The 17968-nt window shown below is 40.4% G+C and overlaps 2 protein-coding genes across 7 annotated transcripts; one reads left to right on the top strand and one right to left on the bottom strand.

Annotated features, from left to right (window-relative positions):
- Positions 1-271: 271 nt before the first annotated feature.
- Positions 272-10341, top strand: zyg11 (zyg-11 family member, cell cycle regulator). Its single transcript, XM_044043218.1, has 18 exons — positions 272-703; positions 1658-1823; positions 2187-2398; positions 2501-2818; positions 2939-3052; positions 3146-3262; positions 3350-3490; positions 3922-4098; positions 4776-4840; positions 5264-5363; positions 5448-5498; positions 5595-5756; positions 5927-5974; positions 6081-6278; positions 6374-6426; positions 6785-6882; positions 7352-7555; positions 7649-10341. Exons 1-17 carry the CDS (start codon positions 680-682, stop codon positions 7543-7545), a joined length of 2238 nt encoding a protein of 745 aa, XP_043899153.1. The 5' UTR covers positions 272-679; the 3' UTR covers positions 7546-7555; positions 7649-10341.
- On the bottom strand, positions 1226-17203 carry echdc2 (enoyl CoA hydratase domain containing 2). Of its 6 annotated transcripts, none has more exons than XR_006361691.1 (13): positions 16669-17203; positions 15434-15501; positions 15074-15161; positions 14894-14980; positions 14720-14812; positions 13197-13253; positions 12243-12305; positions 11984-12108; positions 6067-6275; positions 5888-6010; positions 3129-3256; positions 2925-3028; positions 1226-2812 (listed from the first exon to the last, which is right to left on the bottom strand). XR_006361691.1 is itself a non-coding variant. In XM_044043219.1 (11 exons), the coding sequence occupies exons 1-11, from the start codon at positions 16889-16891 to the stop codon at positions 10522-10524; spliced, it is 981 nt and encodes a 326-aa protein (XP_043899154.1). In that variant the 5' UTR covers positions 16892-17201; the 3' UTR covers positions 10338-10521. The 6 variants fall into 6 exon arrangements, 2 of the variants coding, with proteins under 2 accessions (XP_043899154.1, XP_043899155.1); XR_006361689.1 differs by having other exon boundaries at positions 1226-2835; positions 5888-5999; XR_006361690.1 differs by having other exon boundaries at positions 1226-2829; positions 5888-5999.
- Between the last annotated feature and the right edge of the window lie 765 nt (positions 17204-17968).

The raw sequence follows: 17968 nt of genomic DNA, 5'->3' as shown, positions 1-17968 counted from the left end.
AAAGAAGACGTTATCACGTTAGTAAACGTCATCACGTTAGTAAACGTCATCACGTTTCAGACGCAGTCTCTTGAGAGCCAATCAGAGTGTCGTGTAGTTTGAAGGGGCGTTTCGTTGAGTGAAGGGGCGTTTCGTTGAGTGAAGGGGCGTTTCGTTGAGTGGTCTGCGGGTCTGCAGCTGGACCTACTTGTCCAAAAAAGAAAAGCATAAGCATGTTCCTGTTCCTGTTCCTGTTGCTGCTGACAGGTTTCCGTCGTCCCGCCCTCTTTGTGGTTTACTTCCGATGTTACGACCTTTATTTACGGTCTGTCAAGGCAAAAATAACCCCAGCGAAAACTCTACTCCTTCGGCTTTTTGGTTAAACCTCTACTCGTGCAGTGGTACTTAGTTGATACCTTTAGAACATGAATTCCGCTACAACAGACTTCTGTCGATATGTTTGCACCCAGAGCGTTTTTCCGCAACGGAGGCGACAACAAGTGAGTTAGCTAGCTGCTGTCGCCGCTAACGCCGCCGCCGCCGTTGCTGCTCGGTGACAGATAAACATTAGACACCGAAGACCACTAAAGCAGATAAGTAACGCAACCGCAACACGGACAGCGAGTGGTGAAAAAGACACCAGTCTCTGGTACATAAGCTAAAATTAGTGAGCTTTTTTTTCTGTTACAAAGCTACGACCATGGCCTGTAGTTTCTTCAACACGGTAAGTTTCAGATTTAGCGTTCACTTGTTTTCTGTGACGTATTTATGAGAATGAGAATCCTCGTAGAATAAATGGCCTCATTGTTTAATTGTTATATTTGACTGTCCGGAATTAACATTACAGATAGGTCTGCAACGATTATTTGATTAATCGTTTATTAATCAATTGCTAAATTAATCGTCAACTACTTTGGTAATCGATAAATCGTTTTTTTTTTTCATAAATTAAAACAAGCTTTCTGATTTTCCAGCTTATTAAATCTTCTTAAATTGCTCCATACAACAAATAAATCATTTAAACTGGGGATGCACGATAATATCGGCAGGTATTTAGTTTAAAATGTATAATCGGACATCGGCAAACATCAAGATCTGAATACAACAGTAGGCTAAATAGGCTGCTACCTCCTTGATTTCTATGCTGGCGCCCTCTACAACTATGGTTTTTGTATATGTTTATTTTACTCATGAGTAGGTAAAATATTATTTAATAGCACTACTGAAGAGACTCAGGGAAAACGTATAGGCTATATATCAGTATCAATTTATTGGCATATCAGATACCAGCAAAATGTCCAATATTATACATCCCTAATTAAAACTGAATAATAATTTTTACAGATTGAAATGATGCAGATAATTGTATTTCAGATTTGTCTAGCTGATGACTTACAGATATTAACATAATTTTTACTCCAGTTTTGATTAATCAACATAACCGTGAGATATTGTATGTGACTGCTAACTTTGACAGAGATATCTGTAATTCAGACATTTATTTTTGATAAGTCAAAATACAAAATTCTGTAATTAAAAATGTCTTTTTTCAGTGTTGACTTGAAATTTGCTTGCTCCATGTTGAATAGGAATAATTAAAGTATTTATCTGTTCTACATATCCAGACTAAGTATTAACTGTTAAAATAAATTGCCTTGTGTTATTAAATGTTTTTCAGGAAGAGGCATCCCCTGCAGCACTAACAGACCTATGTCTGACCTATGTGAGCCAAAACTTTGAGTGTTTCTGTGCCAAGCGTCCCGATGGTTCTCTGTGCTTCAGAGAGGCTGTACACTTCCCACAGGAGCTAGCAGACCAGCTGCTGGCCAAGATAGCGACTGAAGGTATCCCACAACACATAGAGCTGGTCATTTCTGAACCCACATAATCCGTGAAGTGAATGGCAGCTGGAACTGTCCACACCCAGGAACTCGGGAAAATGTCCACACCCAGTTGTTTTGACATTATTTGGAGTTCATGACTGAAAACGACTTCAGTCTCAAGGGTCTGATAGTAAATCAAGGAGAAACTTCTCCACTATCCCATATCATTATCTAATCAAGAGCCAGAATTCCACAAAGAGCTAATCCTCTTAGTGCCGTTTGTCCATGATTAAGTGCCCCCTCCTCAAAGTTAAAGAAAAATAAAAGAGCTTTTATCAGATGGTCCAGATGGAAAGTGAACATTAACATGTTGTCACTCTGCAGGTCTATTGAATGACAGCACAGTGGGTGTATTTCGTAACTGTGAATACCTGCGTCTGAGACGAGCCTGCATCCGAACGGCGCGTATCTCTGCGGAAGCCTTCCAGAAAGCCATCTGTCCTCACAGACTGTTGGAGCTGGATGCTGCTAGAGTCAATGCAGACCTCACTATCCATGATATTCTACAGGGACTGGCTACCAATAAATACTGCCAGGTAAAGTGGAAGTATGTTTGTGTGTTGGCTAAGCACCGCTCCCTCTGTCATCATTTAAAATAACAGCTCGTTGGTTTTGTTTACTTTTTTAAAACTCGACAGGAGTCCCTTCAGCGTCTCAGCTTAACAGGTCTCACCATGTTTTCTCTGGAAGAACCAATCCGGTATCGCTTCAGCTCCCTCCCGGGCCTCCGCTCACTCTCTCTAGCCAATGTAGACTTCTATGACTGTGGGTTAGTGGACGTGTGCTCCCTGCCCCGTCTGGAAAGTCTTGATATCTCCAACACCTCGATCACCAACCTCACCCCTCTGCTGGGCCTGAAGGAGCGTCTGCGCTCACTCACACTACACCAGCTGAAGAGACTGGAAATGAGCACGGCTCAGCTGCTGGGAGTCATACGCCAGTTGGATGTACTGCAGGTCAGAAGAGACTGAAACTGACAATTTTATTTTGAAATATAAAGTACAATGATGTCTTTGTGCTTTGACCAGCCATAATTGTTTGTGCTGTTTTGATGTTTGTTACCTGTGCCTCTGCAGCACCTGGACATCAGCGATGATAAGCAGTTTACCTCGGATGTGGCTCGTCAGCTGCTTGGACAGCCGGGAATCCTGCCCGCTCTTGTTTCTCTAGACGTGTCAGGGAGGAAACATGTATGTGTGCTTGTATTTGTATACGCTAGCCTATATAATTTCTCTGAAATCCATCAAGTGAGTTGTCATTTCTTACATTTCTTAATATTGTAGGTGACCGATGCAGCTGTGAAAGCATTTGTTGAGGAGAGACCAGGTATGACCTTTATGGGACTTCTGGCTACAGACGCTGGTTTTTCTGACTTACTCTCTGGAGAAGGAAATCTGAAGGTATACAGATGTATAGATTAACACCAAAACACTAATGACTGTGCACAGTAATGTACTTTTGCTAAAATATCTTTTGTGTGTGAACAGGTAACCGGTGAAGCCAACGAGACCCAGATCTGTGAGGCTCTGCGACGCTACAGTGAGAGGGAGGTTTTTGTGAGAGAAGCTCTGTTTCATTTATTCAGCCTGACACATGTCATGGAGAAACCACGCCCTGACATTCTTAAGGTGAACTGACAAAATTGCCGTGGAAGTTTTCTGCATGTCGATTATAGGTAGTTTTAATGTGCATAAACGTCTCGCATAACTGTCCAACATGTTGCTTAACAGGCTTCAAACTTGGTACGTGAGTTACTAAGGGCACCAACATATATGGTGGAGATTTCAGTACAAATGCAACAGATATATTGACAAATGAGAGGCCTCTTCCCCCTCTCACACATTTCAAAATTTCAGAAATATTCTGAAATAATAATAACAATACTTAAACAAAACTTTTGTTGTAATAATAGTATAAGTGATCATTGAAACAGAAGAAAAATACACAAAACTTTTCTATCATCTGACAAACGATGAAGAGTCAGCCTCATTCCTAAGCCAAGTTCCTCATCAGTCGCAATGCTATATCATACTTTAATTTTTCCCTCCGTTCTTTGTAGTTGGTTGTTTTGGGGATGAAGAATCATCCTGCAACTCTGAATGTCCAACTGGCAGCGAGTGCCTGTGTGTTCAACCTGACAAAACAGGACCTAGCAGCAGGAATGCCAGTCCGACTCTTGAGTACCGTCACTCAGCTCTTACTGGAGGCCATGAGGACATTCCCGAACCACCAACAGGTAATTTCATGCGCTGTCTCTGTGGTACATATCAGTCATGATAAACAGAAACTGTGTCAACTCAAAGACACTTTTAAAATTGTATTTTAAAAGGTCCTTTTCCCCTGAAATAGTTTACTAGGAGATAGAGAAAATAGGGTATTTGAGGTTTTGTGGGGCATGCCATCAGTTCATATCTTTTGCAACGACCTCAGCAATATTCTTTTACAAGGCACAGTCCTCCCTGCTATTAAAGGCATCTCATCTGAGCTCTGTGTACAGCCTCTGAACAATCTTGCCTGTGTCTGGATACTTTGACCAATCACAGGAGAGATGACTCAAGTGTCTGCTGTAATCAGTGACACATCAGTGTAATTTCTGATGTGTTGTAGAACTTGCCACAGCTAAAGAAGCTGCTTCTGTATTTCATTTTTGAAATAGGCTCTTAGGAAATAGGAAATAGGCTCTTAGCAAATATAAGATGTTGTACACTACAAGAATTTGGGGATTTGGTCATAGCCATATTTTTGAGCAGGTATGCATGACATGCATAATTGGATTACGTATTGTTTTAAATTTTTTGATGTAGCATTTGTGTAAAGGTGGCACAGGGAGAAGAGCACACACGATGCTAACATGTGAGCCATGTAAGATTATTTCAGACTCACTGATATCCACTCTGTTTCCTGTGTGCACAGCTGCAGAAGAACTGCCTGCTGTCCCTGTGCAGTGATCGCATTTTGCAGGAGGTTCCATTTAACAGGTGCGAATTACAAATTGTGTTGTCAGCATCACTGGATAGTAGCACTGCAACTGTTTTAGTTAGTAAGTTCTGATACATATACATCACAAACAAATGAATAGCTTGAAAACTATATCAAATTTATTTCTGTTATTCCTTTATTTTTTTTATTTATTGTTTAATTTAGTAATTTAAAAGGCATCCATGTATATAGGATGTGTTTATCTGCCTTTCTTCTGGATAGCCACTTATTCTTAAATGCCTTTTTATGAAGATTGAAATGACATAACTGTGTAAAAAGAGCTAAACATATGAAGTGAAACATTAAAAGTGGGAGCAAAGCAACACAAAATGATGATTGATTCTATAAAAGTAGGAGAATAGTTCAATACTATTCAGAAGAAAGGGCTTCTTTTTAATATTTGTATTTCTTTATTCTCTCAGGTTTGAAGCTGCCAAACTAGTGATGCAGTGGCTCTGCAACCATGAAGACCAGAACATGCAGAGGATGGCTGTGGCCATTATTTCCATACTGGCTGCTAAGGTTTGGTATATGCTTTGTTGTATTAATATCACACTGTTTTTCCATGCCTCCTTTACTAAATTAAACATTGTAACTTTTCTCCAGTTGTCCACTGAACAAACCGCTCAACTGGGAGCAGAATTGTTCATCGTAAAGGTGAGATTGTTATCTCTTCTGTTTTCTCCTCCATTGTTAATCCTTTACCAAGAAAGGGGAAAATAATCTCTCTCTCTCTCTCTCTCTATCTCACAGCAATTGCTCCACATAGTGTGTCAGAAGGCTACTCAGGGTGTGGTGGATGCTACCCTCAAATTTACACTGAGTGCGCTCTGGAACCTTACTGATGAATCACCGACCACCTGCCGCCATTTTATCGAGAACCAGGGCCTGGACTTGTTTATTAAAGTTCTAGAGGTACACAGAAATATTTGCTGCAAAGCTGCTGCTAAGAGCACATTTCCATATTAGTCAGTCATCACACTAAATCATGCATTGCTCAGTACTAGTGCAGCAGGTATGAACGCCTTCAGGCCAGTATGACTCACTGTTTTTTTTTGCTTCTGCTTCCACCATGCTCCCTGCAGTCCTTCCCCAGTGAGTCTTCTATCCAGCAGAAGGTTCTGGGTCTGTTGGTGAGTTAACCGCTCTGTTTTTACCCTGTAGAAAAACTGAACACAATTAAAAACTAAATTACAATATTAAGACATAATTATTCCCATTTCACCTTCTGTTGTGTAGAACAACATTGCAGAGGTCGGGGAGTTGCACGGGGAGCTGATGGTGCAGGGGTTCCTGGACCACATCAGAACTCTGCTGCACAGTCCAGAGGTGGAGGTCAGCTACTTTGCCGCAGGCATCCTTGCACATCTGACGTCACGAGGAGAGGAAGCCTGGACGTTGAGCCCTGAGCTACGATCCTCACTGCTGGAGCAACTGGTAGGAATGAGCAAAACTGCAAACTGTAAATACACTGTACCCAATCATATACATATGTTGGTATGAAGTGTATGTGTGTGTGTGTGTGTCTCCAGCATGCTGTCATCATGGACTGGCCTGCACCAGACTGTGAAATGGTTGCCTACAGGTGAGCAGCTGGTTCCACGTAATTTTAATCATAGACGGAGCACAAATGCATAAGAACAAGTAGGTTCATACTTTACTGTAATGATGCATTACCTGAAATTAGACCTGGGTGGAGTACAGAGTTTTAAAATTATTATATATTTTCCAAATGTGACATAGGATTACACAATTCAGTTTAAGTAAAGCTCACATAATGGGGGAGAGAGTGCGCTGGGAAGCTGCTCACTCACATCTCCAAATGGAATTCTCTTGTCAAGTTAATTTCACACTAAATGGCACCAATTTTATCTTATTGACAAAATATTTTATGAAGTTGATTTGATTCACTCAGCTCCTGTCCTGTTCTCCTTGTCCTGTAGGTCTTTTAACCCCTTCTTCCCTCTTCTGGAGTGTTTCCACACACCCGGTGTCCAGCTGTGGGCAGCATGGGCCATGCAGCATGTCTGCAGCAAGAACGGTGAGTCACAGATGCTGCACATGCACAGACCAAATCATGCCTTATGGTTTGTTATGGGAGCCTGTTTACATGCAGCTTTGAAAAAAATGTATGGAAGATAGTTGATATTTAGGTAAATGTCTCCCGCTGCCTTGCTTGATGTACGTAGACTAGGCCTGCGCAGAACAAACGTGGAGTCATAATTACTAGCGGTGTTGTGGACACTGTCCACTGTCTCTCTCCGCCGTTGATGTGAGATTCTATGTAGAACAATGAGCGAGTAACGATAAGCAAGTGAGAGCAAATGACATGATGCCTGGGAAAAGCAAATTCCAAGATCTCTGTCTCACCAAAGAAAATTGCAAAGACTTGCCCAAGATCCCAAAGAAAAACAGGTGTAACAAACCTTGCAACAGTAAAGTATGTATAGATGTTGCACATGAACAAGCCACCAGGAAATTCACTGAGTCATTTACCCCTGTGTCGGCAGCCACTCGTTACTGCAGCATGTTGTTGGAGGAAGGCGGCCTGCAGCAGCTGGAGCACGTTCACACACACCCACAGACCCACAAAGACGTCAAACTGCTGGCCGAGAACATCCTGGAGAGCCTGCAGCGCCACAGAGCGCGCACTGGCCAGCCAGCAAACACACAACACACAAGTCGCCGCCCGCCGCCACAATGACCTCGCCAAGGTAAAGAGACACACACACACACACCGCTGGTCATTTGCTCTCAGTCTTAATGCTGGCCAGAGATTTTTCATACTTTCATTATTTTCCTTTCAGAAAATGAGTCTCCCTGACCAAGAGAAAGACTTACGTGTGGACACGCCACCACTAGGGGGATTTTGTATGTGTGCGTGCGTGTCTGTGGTATGTGTATCTAATGCACAAACACACTTTATCAAGAATCCCGGACAGAAACGGAGCAATTCTTTGCACACACACACACTAACCTTATTTATTTTTTTGTGTTTGTTTCATAACGAAGATATTTCTCTTGTGTGCTCGTTATCATGATGTTCGTACCAAAAACATGTCAGTGCACACATACAAATCTCAGCCAGGGATTGACAACCTCAGAGGTTCATCCAAGTGTCAGCGCTCTGTGTTACGGAGGGCTTCGGCCAATAAGCTCATTTAATATACGCATGACACTGCTGTGAGCTGAAGCATGCTGGAGTTTGTCTCAATGCTTGTACTGTTATTTTCTTTCTTTTTTTTTTTTAAACGCCTGCTTGTGTGTTTGTGCTAAAACCTGCGCCTTTGGGTCTGCAATACTACAGTTACTATCCTCTTCATTTAGTCTGTCATGAGCTAAGACCTTTGATTGGATGTGACAGGACATACTTGTTGAGGGTGTGTCCAAATATCCCAGACATTACAGATGAAAAAAAAAAACTAAATCACAGAGAAGTTTAAGACGCTCTTGTGCTTTTTTCTTTTTCGAAAACATTTGTTGCAGTTGAATCAGCAGCAAAGTCAGCGGTGCCATTACTCAAACAAGCCAAACTAGGATCCAACAGCTACATGTCAGTGATTTCTGGTTTAAATGCAAATGTTCATTGTGGACTAAAATGGCAATAACAGTATGGTCAGTAAAGTCATGACGGATGTATAAGTGTGTGTATAGTCAGTTAGCTGTGCTTCCTAACATGTACCGTTGTCTTTAAGACAGAGGCAGCACTCTCCTGAGCGCGTGTGTGTGTGTGTATGTATGTGTACAGGTATCAGGAGTGTATGTATTTGTACATATTATTAAAAAAAAAAATGAGACAGAAATAGTCTTTGTGCAGGAGTGGATGCATGAAAGTTATACTATTGTATGTTGCATTATTTGTCTTTTTCAGTTCATCTGGGTGAAATACTTGTAGAGCAAAGGATGGGAGGATGAAGAAAAGATGCTTGTACCCAGGAGTGAGTCAGGGGTATTATAGGAAAAATGAAAGAGTATTACTCTTTTTAATGTTTTATCAGTATCCTCCAGGATGCCATTTAACCTGGTGCATTTCTGTTCTCCAGAGGAGCCACCGTGTGCCCACACTCATTAAGGCTCCCGTTTCCATTCTCTATGCACACAAATCTAAGCTAAGCTTTATAAACTGTCATCAATGGCACAATAAAGCAACACTATGCAACTTAAAGTCTAAAAACAGCTTCAAAATCATAGTTAATGGGTTGCTCAATTGTAATTGGTAAATTGTAATTCCATTTTACTCTGTAGCTGAACCTCCATCCTTGCACTTGTACCGTGTGTATTGAGTCAGTTTCCTGTTGACCTTTACATCGCAGAAAAACAAATGGGTGATACAAATTAGATCGAGCACGGCTGTTGTTATTGCTGTGTTGTCCAAAGAAAGACACCGTCGCAGTTTATACATCATCAATTTCTACAACCGGGGCAAAGACCAGGGAGGAAATTTTGACGCATGCGCAGAACGCCAAGTCCGGCTCCAGTACGACTAACCGTGTACACGCAGGACTATGAATCGCATTATCCAGGTATTTTAGTCCAACTATGACCAGCTCGATTTTAGTCGGACTAACGTGTTTACGTGATCGTAAATAAACCACTTAATTGTCTCAGTCTGGCTAAGCATGCATGTAAACGCACTGACTGACATACCATTTTTTTATCTTTTTAACAAGTGACTGTACAGACGTGTTCATTCTTGATGTGCCTGTCTGTGACAGCTAGAGAGAGAAGAGTCGGGAGTAGCTGACTAAAGGGTGCGTTCAAAGACCTGTACTTCACGTTGTTCACATGTGATGGGATAACACCAGACTTTGATGGGGCCAATGTAAGATTGGTGAGCAGGTAGAACCGGTGTGTGTAACTTTAAATGTTGGTGATTTAAACTGCCAGAATCAGGCACAGCACGTGAAAGAGTAATGCTGAATGCTGAGGTCAGTTAAAAAGGCATCAAACATTTAATACAGTCACATGTCCAGAAAAAGTTGCATAGTGTTGCTTTTAAAAAAAAAAATCATAATTTTGAGGGGAAAAAGTGAATTGTGGCTTCTGCAGTGACAGGAACCAAAACATTTATGAAAAATGTTTGTGTTAATGGAAATAAACTAAATATAACGGACTAAGTGTTAACTTGAAAACAGCCATTAGCTGAACACACATCACCTCATCTCCACAGTGATTTCTGGCCTTGTTTTCTGTAAATTATTTGTTGTATGAGCTTGCAAAATATTGTGCCGGTCCCAGGCTGAACTTTCAACATAAACAAAGTATTTAATGCTTTGAAAGTTTTGCTGTTTCTTCTGAAAATGTTGGATTATAAATTGGCCAAGAATTTCTCCCTTGGGTTTTTTTTTAGTTTTTTGTTTTTTAAACACGGACACAATTCGAGATGAGAAATGTAAAAAGGTAACAATTCTATTTATCTGCTATGACGGTGCCATGTTGCTGCAGAGAGTCATGTTTTCAAAATTGGAAAAATAAAGAATGTACATTGCCATAAACTGGAGATGACACTTGTGTTGTCTTTTTATTCAGTCACTTCTAATGTTCCTATAATGTACAAACACCTACTATCAAAGTCATTATTGTCATATTATAAATGAATCAGGAGTCAATTTAAGTGTTGTGTTAAGTGACATGATTACACAGACAGAGGTTAATGTTCTACCAGGTACATGAGAGCAGTCTATTGGCCAGTGTACCGTGGAGGTCTCTTCTCTATAAAGGCAGCCATACCCTCCCGCCTGTCCTGGGTGGGGATGACCTGCAAAGAGAGGGGCAGGGATTAAATGACCATGAGAACAGGAGACTGCAAAAATACACAAAGAGACTGGATGTCTTGTTCCTATTTGTATTTATTGGTGGGCTACATTGTGTTGCACTGGTAGGATGTCATGTTATGAGGTCTACACACCTCATGGAGGAAACACAAGTAAGATGACCGCAATGAACTGCCTGATAGACACACAGCTTAATTCTTACACACTGGACCTTTAAGGATAATCAGGATGAATATCTTACCCGGGCATAGCACATTCTCTCTATAGCCATCGCTGAGCTGATGTCGACCTGTAAAAACACCATTTCCAGTCAGCAAACGGTGGCTGGGAGGGAAAATAATGTGGAAATGTGAAATGTATGAGTCATTGTACCTCGCTGCCTCTGTTCATCGCTTCTTTTGCCATTCGCACAGCGATCGGAGCCTGAGCAACACAGATGCAGAACATCACAGCTGAAGGGTGATGACACATCTCATATGAGACGCTAAATGGAATGTAATTATTTCTAATGTAATGGAAAAGGGCCTTTACTTGGTGAGATCCACTAGCTGACATCATGCAGCAACAAAAAAGATGCCATTTTGGCAGGAGCGCTGCACTTTTCAAATCCATAGACACATGTGAGTGGCAGCATAGATACCAGGCAACTCATCTCTTCACCACTTGTGTTCATATAAAGTAAAGATGGAGGATAGCTGCTGTGCTCCAGGATACCAAAACTCTGTGGATTTAAATTCATCATTCATCTTTGCAGGACATTTTCCTGCCACCATGGCGGCGTAAAGAAACCGAGTCACATGACGTCCAGAGCTCTGTATACACCTGCTTGAATCCAACACACACTGAGGGTTTGATCCAGATCCTAAATACGGCTGGATTTTACAAGCCATTAAACACATGACTTTGATCAGATTACGCCACCCAGATTACAACAACTGTGGTCACATGCAACTCCCAATATTTAAGGATTTCTTTTTTTTTAAACAAAACCTCAATTCTTGAATTCAAAGCAAACTAGTGTGACTTATTCAACCAACACTAACACCAGTGTGTGTGTTTGTATGTGCATTATTTGTGGTCATTTCTCCACTTGACTGCCACTCCAGCAGCGCTCCACTGCAGGCGGCTGAACTGGAGTGGAAAATATATGGAACGACAGAGGCCTGAAGAGAGGGGAAGAGGAGGAAGGAGAGAGAAAACACCTGGGGGAGATAAGGAGGGCAGAGGGAAAAGAGGTAGAAAGCAAGCAGAGGAGACGGGGAGAGGTTGCTGAGTTGTGGAGGAGAAGGAGGAGGAGGAGGAGGAGGATGCATCAGTGTCTGAATTGCGTCAGAGAGAAAAAGAGTGTGTTTTTAGTTTTGGTCTGACCTGGGGCACAATCTCTGTGGCCAGGCTCAGTGCTTCTCTGTAGGCAGCGTCTCCTGTCTGGTTCTGTTCTACAGCTCTGTTTACGAGCCCCATCTCCAGAGCTGCCTGCCCTCCCACACACCTCCCTGATCACAGACACACAGTGAGAGACAGACAGACAGAGAGACAGACAGACAGAGGGAGAGAGTGAGTGATCCATGAAACGCTCATGATACGATAAGCATCGTGTTCCTACAGCAACATGTTTGCATTTCTATACCCGTGAAGATGAGCTCTTTGGCCAGAGTGATGCCCACCATCCTTGGCAGCCGCTGACTGCCCCCTGCAGGACAGACCACGTCAAGGTCAATGTTGTTTCTCAGGCAGGAATGGGACAATGTGCGATATTATCGTGCATTGCAGTAAAAAAACTTGTGGTGAATAATTGTGAATGGGGAAAATCATTCATTTATTTATAAGGGATTTATTCTCAAGCACAACAAGGGATAGTCTGCCATAAACCATGATTTAGCCATAGACCATGTATAAAAATGTGGGCGTGGTCTTCTACTTTCCTTGCTGAAGCCAACCAGGAAGTAACAATGCATTGAATAGGTCACTCTTCAAATGGAAGTTTTAGGTCAAATGAGGTCAACATTTTCTGGAGCAGTTAATGGTCTCTATCTCCAGGTTCAGGTCTTCTTCAATAGCACATGATGTCAATTTTGTAAATTATGTTCCCATTCTCGAATCTCGAAGCTTCAAAATGGGACTTCACGATTTTTTGTTAACATGTCCTTACAACAGTACAACATTTTGTTATGTTTTTGTTGACATAAGTAATGGTTTTGTCATGCTAATTATATATGTTTTACATAATTTGGTCATTTAAGTAAGGTTTTAATACGTTTTTTGTTATATTACATTTTGTTGCATTTTCGAATTAATATCAGTAACAATCAGTAATAATGTCATTTCTCTCAAATCAAATAAATAAAAAAAATAAAATAAAAAAAAACAGTGTTCAAAATAGTCGGTGTTTAAGTATTTGTTGATATTTTCTGACAGGTTATGGATACAAGCCAAATGAAGATTATGGAGGTTCCGTCTGTTAAAAATCTAAACAGAAACCTAGATTGAATTATTATTCAGTGTGGGGATAATTGTGACGGGACATTTTTAATAAGTCTCGCGCCTTCACTCAGCTCATGGGTGTGACCTCTGTTAGTCTTACCCGCTCCTGGGAGCAGCCCCCGTGTCGTCTCAATCAGTCCCATCTGTGCTGAATACACTGAAACACACACACACACACACACACACACACACACATGCAGAGGACAGTTGAAGGTCTGAGCCACTATTAAACGAGAGAGAACAGAAAGTCTGACTGACGACTCTTTTAGAGCAACAGAGACAAGCACCTGCTTACCTCACTTATCAGCCAATCACCAAACTGCATAAAACAACCAATCAGGACCAGCGGCATGAACAGCTGGGCAGATGTTTCTGACCTCAGCAGTGGTCTCATTAGTCTCTGAGCTCATCAGTGCATCATTAGTCGTGGAGTCTCCAAACGTCAGCTTCAGCTCAAACATCCACTGACTCACAGTCAGTCAGTGTTTTTAAACACCTGCTGCACCACTGCATTCCATTACATGTAAACTGCATCAGGTTGAACATATTTCCATCAATTCCATCAGAATGAGCTCACAATGACTGAAATAAAAAGATAAAAATAATAATAATAATAATAATACATTTTTTTCTTGAACTTTAATAATTAAAGCCGTCTCCTTGACAGGAAACTTAAGCGACCCACGGGTTAGACTGAGCATGAATAAGCAACACTGAATTAAAACTAGCGTCAGTCATTAGTCTGAATCTGTCACGAGGATCTAAAATCATGACTTCCAGCTTGGATTCAGTGCTGAACTGCAATGTTATCATTCATAATGTTAATGTTAGTAATAGCGGCTCATATCACTGACATACCAAAATAAATTTGTTGTCACTTTATTACTTTTGATACCACAATAAATGATATTATTACTTTTTAAAGGAGTTTATGTATTAATTCACTTATTATACTTCCTGAATCCCAAACTGAAGCCCAAAACTGGAGTAATCGGACTATGAATCACATTATCCAGACATGTTAATCTGACTAAGACTAGCTGTATTTTAGTCTAGACTAACGTGTTTACATGATGTTAAGGTAACTTTCCTCAAAATGCCCTCTCATTCAAAGGTTGTGCTTTTTGGAACAGTGTCCCACCTTCAGTGAGAGAGTGCTCAAGCCCTGTGGTTGAGGGCTAACCAAACATGTGACCATACGGAAAGTTGTGTAACGAGATTTGTGCAATAGGTTGATGCATTTCCACCAGAGTGCAATAATATATATTATGCAACAATGAGCTTTATATTTTCTATAACATGTACTATAATTGACCTGTCTTTAACATTAGCACTTTACTATCATCCATTGTCACTGGCACTTTATTAACAGCTGTGTATGTTTGTATATATGTGTCAGTATGTGAGCATGTATTTGTATTTCTGTGAGTTCTCATGATCCTATGTTTTTGTTTTCATTCACTTATAACATCAACCTGCCACTGGGGGGACTACAGGCAGAAATGAGCCTCTGGCTACAACCTGGCAAATTTACATTTTAATGTTTATTAATAGGCATTGTCCCTTTCCTTTTAACTTTTAACGTAGGATATAAACACACCGACGACTGTCACTGTGACTCACCTGCAGTGCGGAGGTCACAGGCCAAGGCAAGCTCCAGTCCACCGCCCACGGCAACGCCATCAATGGCTGCGATGGTCGGCATGGGCAACAGTGCTGCATTATGACAAAGAAATGAAACGTGTGCATCTGTGTGTACACATTCACGCTACAGCGTCGGTCAGCTCTCTGTCGTACCTATCTGAGTCATGAGTGAACGCAGGCCGTGAACGAACAGGTCAGACTCGCTGTCCGTCATCAAAGCTCTCTCCTTCAGGTCTGCGCCTGTGAACAAGCAGCATCACTCGTGTGTCACTCACACACACACACGCACACACACAGAGGCTGAGATCACAGACGCTCAGGTCATATTTTTACCTGCACAGAAAACCTTTGGTACTAAACTCTTGAAGACGACCACGCGGACTGACGAGTCACTGGACAGAGTGGACACCAGCTCCCTCATCTGCACTCACATGGCACAGTGTCTCAGTCTGTGTATGCGCATCCTTGTATCTGTCACCTCTTCAGGACCTTTTTCTGACATAAACACTGAGGTTTGTCAGGACCAGTGGTCGTCATGGAGACCAGAACCTGGTCCTAATGAGGCAGGATCTCATTTCTGAGGAACTGCTTATGTTTGAATTGTTTGTAAAGGCTTTGTTTTGGATGCTTAAATGAACAGCTCAATGCAGTGTGTTAAATATAGCTGTGAGAGAGATGTAGACGTTGGCTCACCTGTGACACAAACACATGGCCCAGAGCGTTTCTTGCCTTGTGTCGACACATTTGCACCTCCACTATTCCTAAAAAATAAAAAAAAAGGAAGCAAAAAGCCATTATTTTTTTGTCAGTTGTATTGTTTGAAAACACAGGTTAGAAAACAGTGGCTTTCTGTGCAGAGAAGATCTAAGAGAGTAACCGCCTCAATGATTATCACTATAAATATTGTCAATATCAATTATTATTTTAAATAAATGACAGATAACTGAAGACTGGAATTTTCTCCCAAAGAAATAACATATTCTCTTTATTTTATCCCTTGTCTTTGTTCATTGTTATGATTACATTTTGTGAGTAGTTGCCTCCGACCAGTTTTTTTCTTGCCTATTCATAATGTTATTTTCTTGCTTTTATTTCTCTTTTGTTTTTAACTTGCACATCTAATTAGATTTTTGGGTCTTTTGTGTCCATGTTTACCTACATTTGCTTTTGCTCTGATGATATACACATATACATTATATATATATATATATATATATATATATAGATATATATATATATATATATATATATATATATATATATATATATATATATATATATATATATATACACACACACATATATATATACATACATACATATGTTTGGGGTTTTGTTTTTCTTGCGCTTTCTTGCTCTACTTTTTCATTTCGTTGCCTGTGACTCACTTTTCCTTTGTTAAATATTCAGTTTTGAGGTTGATTAATATTATATAACAGGTTTCGTAATTTTGCATGCAGTGTACATACTGTTATTATAATTATCAGTATATAGTAGTAGTAGCAGTTAAAAGAGAGGCATTTCACAAATATGAGGTATAACAGATTTAACTAACTAATACACTATATACATATATACATATATATATATATATATATATATACACATAATTGTCTTCAATCAAATGTAACAAAGGTTAACACATATCAATATGTTTATGCTTTGGCACATAAACACAGAGTGTAATCATTTTGCCTGTTTGAAGTGTTTTCTACTACATTCAGCATTTAAAAAATGTTTACTCATGCACACTTGCCTCTTTAATGCATAACATTCAAATCAAATGGAACTGTTCTTAAACGCCCTAATGCACAGCCAAATTTACAGTATGTAATGTCTCATAACTTAATATAAAAGTATTAATATTCCAGAATTGCTGTCACTTGTGGAAATAAATTATATGAATTATATGAAAAGTGCCTCCCTACCATCGTGTTCCTCCTCTAACCGCTTCACATCCACCTCCACAGGCTCTGCGGCCGCCGTGTGTTGCTGCCTACGGCTCGGTGCGCGGATGCTTCCCGTTAGAGGTTCACGTCCACCGGCTAACATTTGCGCTCCGGCCCGGAAGTGCGTTCCCCGCAGCGTTGCTTCCAGAGACTTCCACGACCAACACCACGGCCCGTCTACTGTCCGGAGGAGCTTTAACATGACGCGCCTGCTTCTTTACTTTTTAAGCGGGAGAAAGAAGACGAAGGAGAAGCCGCAGAGTTGTAGAACAGGAAGTTTGATGCAGGTAAACAGGATTAGGAAGTAAGTTTAGCTGCTCCTCGCGTGACCTTCAAATGACAAATAAAAGGGTACAAATTACAGCGTTGACAGCCTGAAGCACAATCATTTACCACTTTATTAAGTACAGAGACAACATCCACAATATCAAGGTTTTATCGCGACACATGTCTTTTTTTGATTTTATCGTTACAGCAGGGTCTCAAACTCAAAATGCCACTGGTCAGTCTGGTCAGCAGGGGGCAGCCAAGTGAAAAATAAGTCAAACTTTTTGGGTAAAACCAACTGTTCGGTAGAGGTGGGTGATCTATCAGAAGTATATCAGATCATCATTATATTGAAGTGTTTTATATGTATATGTGTGTATATGTATATATATATATATATATATATATATATATATTATATGTATATGTATATGTATGGAATGATATAAAGTTGACAAACCTATTTAACATACCAACATTTAAAAATAAAAAAAACATACAGAATAAACTTAACTTATTGCTATTAAGTGGTGGGCCATTTTAAATTGATTGGAGGGCCACATGTGGAACACGGACCACACGTTTAAGACCCATGGTTTCCATCTTAAAATGTTGTGGGGGTTAAATTATGGAACAGTCTATCAGGTGAATGAGTAAAAACTTACTGTAAATCAGTTTAAAAGACTATACAAAATGCAAATTTTAAATAAATATAAGGATGAAGAACAGCAGTTTAATCCAGGACAAATGGAAATGGTTGCCAAAAGTATTCTTGTGTTGTACTGACAACTTTAAGAACTTTGTTTAAAATACTGTAAATATTTTGTGATGGGATAAAGTAAATTGAGTTAGGTAGATACATAAAGGTTTATACTTCTGCCTACTCCTTTTCAAACGAGATGTAAATGTGTTGTCATTGTAAATATTGCAGATGTGATTGAAATAAAATGATCTATTTGTATCTATCATATCTAAATAAAGTGTTACTTTCCTTTTTTCATCGCAAAGAAAG

This window comes from Solea senegalensis, linkage group LG14, assembly GCF_019176455.1.
Source record: "Solea senegalensis isolate Sse05_10M linkage group LG14, IFAPA_SoseM_1, whole genome shotgun sequence".
NCBI classification, from domain to species: Eukaryota; Metazoa; Chordata; class Actinopteri; order Pleuronectiformes; family Soleidae; genus Solea; species Solea senegalensis.
This window is presented reverse-complemented; position numbering and strand designations above follow the sequence as displayed.

Excerpts from the sequence above, each read along its gene's own strand:
- zyg11 (XM_044043218.1), top strand. The coding sequence starts at position 680 with ATGGCCTGTAGTTTCTTCAACACG. Across the intron at positions 704-1,657 it reads CCTGTAGTTTCTTCAACACG|GAAGAGGCATCCCCTGCAGC; the intron begins GTAAGTTTCAGA and ends AATGTTTTTCAG. Across the intron at positions 2,399-2,500 it reads CTACCAATAAATACTGCCAG|GAGTCCCTTCAGCGTCTCAG; the intron begins GTAAAGTGGAAG and ends AAAACTCGACAG.
- echdc2 (XM_044043219.1), bottom strand. The coding sequence starts at position 16,891 with ATGTTAAAGCTCCTCCGGACAGTAGACGGGCCGTGGTGTTGGTCGTGG. Across the intron at positions 12,109-12,242 it reads CAAAGAGCTCATCTTCACGG|GGAGGTGTGTGGGAGGGCAG; the intron begins GTATAGAAATGC and ends GTCTGTGATCAG. Across the intron at positions 10,600-10,856 it reads AGAGAATGTGCTATGCCCGG|GTCATCCCCACCCAGGACAG; the intron begins GTAAGATATTCA and ends CTCTCTTTGCAG.